Source organism: Centropristis striata, chromosome 17 (genome assembly GCF_030273125.1).
Source record: "Centropristis striata isolate RG_2023a ecotype Rhode Island chromosome 17, C.striata_1.0, whole genome shotgun sequence".
In the NCBI taxonomy this organism is placed as follows: Eukaryota; Metazoa; Chordata; class Actinopteri; order Perciformes; family Serranidae; genus Centropristis; species Centropristis striata.
In genome coordinates this window covers 22,241,579-22,250,247 of record NC_081533.1, presented here as the reverse complement: position 1 = coordinate 22,250,247, position 8,669 = coordinate 22,241,579, and the positions used below count along the sequence as shown (strand labels likewise).

Genomic DNA, 8,669 nt, shown 5'->3' with positions numbered 1-8,669 from the left:
AGGACACCAGCGTCAACAACTTCCACAGAGTGACACTTCCTGTAAACTTTCAAAACAAAAGCATCTCAGTTTACAAATTGTTTGCCAAACAACTGCCAAAAAACACATCACATTTTAAGTATTTGTAGTAACAATGTAATTATTTATTTGGTACGGAAAATCCCAACAATTAAATAATTCTTCATTTTTTTGGAGTTAACTTGTCAGTATTCCTTTTTCTCCACTAGATGGCTGTAGACTCTCTGGGGCTGTGAGACTCCAAGCCTTCTGGGCTAAGACATAAATCCCCAAATAATTGTTACAGTTTACACAATATTTCACTATTTACATACATTGTAATTTCTGTCTAGTATTATAATAGTATATTGTGTATTCAACAAGGGAGTAATCAATAAAATTCAGCCATCTGACATAACACACTTCAATCCTACTTGGTCTAGCCATTGAATTAAGCACTTGAGCCACAAAACTATGATTTACGATTAACATTATGAAAGAAAGTTAGTTTGATTAAGTCCCAGAACCAGTGGGAAAAAGTTACCCATCATCCTAAGCATGCCATTTGAACTCTATAATGAAAGCTGAAAGCATTGTTCTATGAGCCAAGTAACAAGTGAGAGGTTAAATTATAGCAACACCAGTAAGAAGTGTCTCTAATTTTACTATGATATACTGTTTGGATCTTGAGTGCAATATAAATCTATTTTGAACCTTAATAATGCATGAAATATGGCACAGGAGATTTAACCTTTGCCAGGTATTATTCAAAGACAGATAGACTCTGGATGCTAATAAGGTGAATACTGAAGTGGAATAAATATAAAGACACTGTATTAAATGAATGATAATGAAGAGTGAAGTGTAAAAGGGGCTGTGGTCACTTCACCACTCCTATACACTACCAGACAGCAAATCTTAATAATCAGAATTTAAATTTTATTTTCTGATTAGTATTACAATTCAATTATTTAAATGCTAAAATGTCCAGTTGTGGTTGCAAGTAAAGTTGTGCAATAAGCATTGTAAGTTGTTAATCTTATTAAACATAACAAAATATTCCTGTTCCACTTGTGCCGTTTTTATATTTGCCATATAATATTCCATCTCCAAAAAATAGTTTCCACAACTGTTCATGCTCTTCATGTTTTTTGGAGGGAGAAAGGACAGTTTCATGACCGTGTTTTGGACATTTGACAAAGAATAAGCAAGAAAAACATACTCAGTCAACCTAAACCACTTCCTGTTTGACTTAACAAGTTTCTCTGCAACCCAGCTGAAATTATCAGTAAGATAGACATCAGAGATGTGCTTAACATCAAGGGTCAGACTGGCTGCTTAGTTCATGTTTTCCTCTCGGAACATACACTTACTATAATATTTCTGCAATATTTTCCCCTTGCATGATAGAAGCTTTTTTGGAATCCACAGAACTGTCTCACTATTTGAGCCAAAAGAGATGTACCCTTTCAAAATTGATGACTCAGTACAGTACATACACTGGGCCTCTGTTAACAATGACTCAGTGGCACTGAAATCATGGAATGCTTCTTGCCTTACTCTGAGCATATTATTAAGAATTTCATGCACCACATTTCTGCACCAATGTCATGACTTCCCATTTTTGCAGTTTTATTAAAGCAAAGGGCCATTGTAATAAAGGCGATTTCACCCAGGCAACAACCTACTTCCAGCAGCTCCCCATAAAAGGTCAAAAGTGGGACAACGCCCACTTGTTAGATGCCAGAGAAATCCATGTTTGAAGCCAGCAATGCATTAGTTATGGAGGAGTTGTCTACTCCAAACCTACCAGAGACAGTGTCCTACAAAGGTCACACACCAGCCAGATAAACACTGTAGTGACACTTGAATAACACTCCATCTACAGAGCTGCAAATAGCATAGCAACATCTCAAAATATCCTTATTTTTTTTTAGGAATACACTGCTGTTAAACATATGCATCATGTGCCTCTCAGGGCTATTTCATTTCACAGTGTAATGGTTTATTTAAGAACTTCATCCACTTTCTACTTAGTTACTCTGAATAATGTGTCTTACTCAAAGTATTATAATAACAGAAGATAGAATAGAAAACTTAATTTATCCCGTTGACAATTTGCTAAATGATGACCAACATCAAATTTAACATCAAAACATCCTAATAAAATGAGATGTCCAGTTCCAGGGAAGGCACTGCTTGTCCTCTGCGCTATGTTCCACTCAAGACCTCAAGGTATCTATGACCACATGCGGCAATCAATTTTAAATCATGTGCTCAGAAACATTTAAATGCTGTATTTAGATGATGGGTAGTCAGACTTATGTCTCCTCAGCCTGATCAACAGTTTATAAAACACAATTTAAAGTGCTGCAGTAGCTTTCAAGGGCAAGAGGCTGTGTGGAAACACACCAGAGAAATTATCACATTATCAGTAATGTAATTTAACATTGCTATGAAGTGGAGCGTCAGCATGGAAACCAAGTTAACACACGCTGTATTCATCTAAACACACACAGGTGTTTTTATTTTTATTATTTGGTTATTCATTATTTGTGCTTGGCTAGGTATGTAAGGCCATTTCTGCAAAAAAAAAAAAAAAAAAAAGGGGGGGGGGGGCACCAAGATGAGGTGGAAATAAAGGTCATTATAATGAGAAACTTTCTTAAAAATTACTTCAATTTCCATAATGAGTATCTCAAAATAATAGTATCGCATAATAATGGGAATCTTTTTTTTTTTTTTAAATGACCTTCATATCTCAAAATAATCAGTTGGCATCTCAAAATAAGATCACTACTCGTTGAGTATTTTGAGAAAGTTCCTCATGAGTTTGAGATAAGTCATTTTTAGTTTCACATTATATTGCAATACTTAGTCATTTTTTTAGTTTTAGGTAATTTTTATTTTCGATAATTCTCATTATAATGACTTACAGGGAGTTCTTATTACATTTTCAGAAATGGGCTTCCATTAATTAGGAGACTGTGAATATTTCATGTGACATGTCAGACATTTGTTACCAAGTGGCATGGACCAAAGCATGTGATTTGTCATGCTAGCTGCCTCAGGCACAGCTAAATGCTCAAAGCTAAATTCTAACACAAGGATGCTCACAATGACAATGATATCATGCTGATATTTAGTAGGTTATTTATCATGTTCACAATCTTACATGTGTACAAGTGTCTTACAAGTGTAAAAACATTATAACATTTGAAAAATAGATCTAAACTTGAATAAAATACATACATAAATAAGTAACAATATCTTGTGTTTAGCTTGTGCTCCTGTTGGAGTAAACACACTGGCCCCTGTCCCTTAGCCTGTATAAACTCACACTACCCTCACTGTTAAGGTGTTTGTGATTTAAAATTCCACTCACCAACATTGCATAGTGCCAGCTCAAACTGCAGCAAGTGTTTGTTTGTTTCTGGTTACTGATTTGAATGTCAATACCCAGAAATAATGTTACACAATGAAGAGCAAATAGCAAATTCTTGTTTACCTGCCCTGCTACTTAAGAAGATCATCTTTTCCTGGATGTAGACCTCATTCTCTGCTGTTTGGAAGTTAGTGTGTTTTGATTTGTCACAGTTGCTCATTGTAAAGTGAGCATACCTGAGAGAAAATGACATTCGGTCAAAATGTTTACTTTACTTTTTTTGGTTTTCTTGTGTGAAATGTGGATTAAAATCTTACAGGGCAGTTGGTATAGCAATAAACCATTCACAACCACTCCCCATTTGATGCAAAATGGGTATACTAAATGAATAAACAGGAGCTATTTCTAAATGTATAATTTTCCACTGTACTAAAGTTAGATACAAAAAAACAGCCTGTCTGGGGATATCATAAATTAAATAAAGAACAGAAGAAAATGCAAAGTAAAAAAAATATAGATTATACACAAACACTCAGGAGACAGATAAACATATCTGGATTACATTGGATCCCAGTGCTACATGTGTGTACCCTTAAGCCCTGTTCATCAGATTTCCACCTTCTCAGAAAGAGATTGTTTCACGTGTCAAGAGGAAACATGGAATGAAGCCCAGTTCACCTCGGCACCAAACAGGCCTATCCGGTGTCTCGGACACTCCCTGGGGATGAAGAGGGACTCAAAGCTGGTAAACATCTGCAGACTATCATTGCTACAGAGTGTGCTGTCTATGCAGCAGGTATGTGCGATCACTCTGATCAGTGCGATCGACTATGTAGCTGTGGCAGGGAAGCACCCATTTCACAACACGGTATTGTCACTGAAACCCACACTGTGCGGGGTTGAGATGAATCATGTTGACATTGAGAATCTCAAGTACCACCAATAGATTCATGAGCTTCAGTGAATGAGCTGCCAAGCACAGTGCAGCTCAGATTCTTTAGGTCGGAGCAGCATGAAAGTTATTCAGTAATTTTCCAAGACGGTAGGGGCTAGATTAATAATTATTTTATGTTTGAACGTTTGCTGCCTCTACCTTAGATATATAATGTCACATTATACATTTTAAAAATGTACTGAAGGTAAACTGTCCCTTTAAAAGAACAGTTTGCCATGCATAATCAACTATAGGGATTTTATTTTATGGTAATGAAAGTTGAGTTATATACATTTTTTGTAAATATTCAGTAAAAAATAGTACATTTACCAGTGGCTCTCTAGAGATTCACTTAACAATGCCAATTTGTATTGCTGACCCACATTAGCATAGTAAGGCAAAGGGGTCATGCAAGTATGACCACATCACTAGTGCTTTGTCCTTTCACAATGACAGCGCTGCATCTTGCACCAAGATCATGTGCTCCTGTCATTAACCTACTACAACCGTGTGACCCTGTTCAATGGTTTGTGCATGAATGACATGACAGCGTAAGTGATAAAACCTTTATGCAATCAACATGTAGAACATCACAACATCAATAGCCTACTTACTTACTGCCTCAAATCATGCATTTACAAAGATGAGAGGCTGAATTGGAGAAGGTCACAAGCACAAATATTACTACAAATGTCCCACACAAGTGCAACAATCGTAAGTTCATCTGAATCACATTTGTATAGCTGACAAACAGAGGCCCACAAAATCACTATGGAGACAGCTCCATTAAAGACAGTGAGAGAAATGTCACACAAACTCTGCAGGTTCGCACAAGCAGCTGATGTGCTCATATAAACAGCTACAGCAGTGCCTATGCACAAGCTACTTACTGTGTGTTCTTACCTGATGTTTCTCAACAGCCCCTTAGGAGCAGATGGGATCGATAAAATATTAATACTGATGTGTAAACATTCACAAAACAGTGTCAAGAGCAGTCACTGAATCATCGAAGTCTCTAAATGTTAGAGTGATTACCAATGTTAGTTTTTTCTAAAATTAGATATGCAAAAAAAATCTGCCTATACTGGTGTTTGATAGTGACTGCTGGTGGCGTCTATGATGTCAAGCTGAAAATTCTTCTGTCATACTAGCCAGGGCCTCGCATAATAAACATCACATTCTTGTCGAGATCTTGTTGTCCCAGTTTAGAAAGCCTGCATTGTACCACTGTTGGCTGCCCACTCCAGGCTTAGTCATGGCTCCAGGATCCTGACCTTGTTTGAACAAATTGCACCGAATCAAGTCTACAAATGGAAAATGAAGTTTGAATGTTTTTATTGTCTAATAGACAAAAACGAGTTAATTCAATTCAGGAAGTCAAATGGCAATTAAGAAAATAAAAATGAAGGAATTCATTAAAAAAAAAAGTCAAGCTACTGGCTGGACCTCAATCTCTTCGCAGGTCTCCAGGAATGCACTAATTGTTCAATTCTGGGCTGACACCCATGTTGAAAATTAAGATTTGTCTGATAATGGGTTTAGTTATGGTTTATTTATTCCCCCTTGTGAGCCAGGGAAACAAACATTTTAATAAAAAAAAATGTTTTCTAAAAGGACTGTTGTGTCCAAGTCAAAGCACATGAACACATTTAGCCAGCGCAAAATTGATAGGACCAATCAAATTCAGCCACTGCATTGGGTAAAAGCTGAAATGCCGATGGCAGTCAACAAGGCGAATATCGGCCAATACATCAATGCATCCCTCCATAAAAATTAAATAAGCCTTTACATACATTTGGGCTTTCCATCCTTTTAATAATATACAAAGGCTCTGCATTGAAAAGGTGTGCCTGGGGGAGGGGGTATAAAAATAAAAATGCAATAAAACATTTACACTTGTACATTAAACACACACAAGCTCCAAAGTGAGAAAAGGTAAATTTCTAGGACATTTAAGGCATCCACATTCCCCTAGTGTGAGAAACCCACACCATGACAGCAGCTTCTTCACAGGACATTCAGTCTTAAAAACATCCGCAGCCCTAAATACAGCATTACACAACAAGCTACATATGGCCCCCAAAGATTTAATTCCAAGCCCAAGTGTGTTTACTGCTGCCGAACACATTCAATGTATCTGGAAACACACAGATTCATCAACAAAGTGGCTAGTGTCTTTTACTAAAGTGTACCCACAGTATGTCCCTCTCAAACATGTTGAACATGGTTTTACATTCATCTGCAAAATGTACAATTTAAAATTGTGTTTGAGCAACAAATGCTCTAATTAGAAAAAAGAAAAAACATCCAGGATATTACAATTTTGCTGATAAAAAATGCACTAAGAAACATTGAAGCCAAACCCAGAACTATCAGGCTCATTTATGCATAAGCTTCAACTTTACATCCCAAGTTCCAATCTGAACTGACAAACTGTATTGTACAAAAACACTAGAAAATATGACACCACTGGAGTGTCATTTACATTTGGGCAGAAGTGCGTATACCCACAGGAAACCTGATATCCCACCATAATCCCTCCCATAGTTCAGCACTCCTCTATCACGGTACCAGCCGAGGAGGAGTACAGTTTTTTCTTGACAAGCCGGAAACCTGGACTCAGTTTAAGTACGTGCCTAAAAGTAGGGGCAAAGCAGGTTCCCATAAAAAGGAAGTCCCGTAGGCTGGGCCAGGCTGTGCCATCCTGCTTAAACACAAGAGTTAGTTCAAATGTGGGCACCACGGTGGCATCATACACGATGCGCTCCAGCCGCTTGCAGCCCTTGTCCAGCTCCAGGTGGACATAGAGGACGCAGCCACGCAAGCCGCAGGGCTCGCAGGATGCCAGCCTCAGGACCTCACGAGCTATTCTCCGCGTGAGCTTCTCTGGTACCAGCACAGAGGAGCAGTGCAGCGTCGTCTTCTTGGCTCGTGACAGGCAGTTTTCAAACATCTTGGCCAGCTGTTGACAGGTTCTGTCTTCAGTGACATCTGCATTCCTCTGGGGTTCAGCCAAGCAGTTATCCCAGAAGTCCAGTTCTGGAAAAACAATGCAAGTTTAACATTTATGGACAGATGCTCAGAAGCTTATTTAACTGAACATACTATCTACAAGACAATATTGTGCCAACGGCCATTTTAGGATGCCATCATGCACAAATGTGTTTTTTTAGTTTTGACAGCTATCTCTTAAACTAAACATGAATAAGTAATTCAGGAAAGGAATGTTCTTTTGCATCCAATCTGGGTGCAGTGTGTGTGTGTGTGTGTGTGTGTGTGTGTGCATCATACACGAGAAAAAGGATAAATCAGAGACAACTAAACAGTTCAAAAGCCTAACATATGCACCAAACTAGTCATAATACAAGTTTTGCATTACAATCATTTAGCTTATGACGAAAAAAATCCTGTTTGATGATCATATACAGGCTGCTGTTGTGTGTAGACAGTCTGAAGAGATGACTTCATCCTATGTTGACTTCCCTCTCCCCGCACCCCTCCCCTCCTCTGCTCTGCTGCAGCCATGCACCACACAGTGATAAACAAGCACACAACTGGAAGAATCCAGCAACTAGCATTTTATCTATACAGACAAAAACACACAGAACAAGCTAGTACGCTTACCTTTCTCGATGCAAGCCTGGTCATATCTTCGGTCAACCAATTCCGAAATACATTCGCTGCTTTTGGTCTTTAATGTGCTTGTGGCGACCATGGTGACAGTCTTGCTTTCTCCAGGAGTGGGCTCGGCTGTTTTCCTGTGGTTTCAGCAAAGCTGCCTGAAAAACGACATAGCAGCGTCAGTGCAACAGTCGAAACGGGATGTTTTTAGCTCATTAAGAGACAGGTGGCTCATTAAAATGCGAACGCTTCAAAATCTCAAATGTAGCTAAAGTTAGACGTTAAAAAGACAACTTCACCGTCCAGAAAACAGAAGTTAACTACTTAAGCTGTTCATTTCTAGCTAACAAGCATTTGTTCGGAATATTAAATTACTTACCTTATATTATTTTGTGCAAAATAATTTAATTTAGAAGGTCTCTCATAAATAAATTCATACGCCCACGCCGTTATCCCCCACAATGACATACATACACAGACACACATACACACTGCAACTGACAAAACTTCTGAGGAATATTTATACCTTACTCAACTCAGCTGACCCGAGGGTTTGACCAATCAGAGCACGCCCACGACGTAAAACGTAGCTTTTCCCTGATTGGCTGGGAAATAGCGTTTGGATTAGATATTTGACCAATACTTGGGGAGAATGGTTGTGTTGCTACGTGGACGAGGTAGCATGCCAGATGAAGTTCGGCATATGTATTTTTTTTTAAACAATTGATTTTC

The 8,669-nt window shown here is 38.3% G+C and overlaps 1 protein-coding gene across 1 annotated transcript; it reads right to left on the bottom strand.

Annotated features, from left to right (window-relative positions):
* Window positions 1–4,868: 4,868 nt before the first annotated feature.
* On the bottom strand, window positions 4,869–8,454 carry LOC131990073 (DNA damage-inducible transcript 4-like protein). The gene is made up of 3 exons (XM_059355466.1): window positions 8,317–8,454; window positions 7,941–8,095; window positions 4,869–7,355 (listed from the first exon to the last, which is right to left on the bottom strand). The coding sequence occupies exons 2-3, from the start codon at window positions 8,029–8,031 to the stop codon at window positions 6,865–6,867; spliced, it is 582 nt and encodes a 193-aa protein (XP_059211449.1). The 5' UTR covers window positions 8,032–8,095; window positions 8,317–8,454; the 3' UTR covers window positions 4,869–6,864.
* Between the last annotated feature and the right edge of the window lie 215 nt (window positions 8,455–8,669).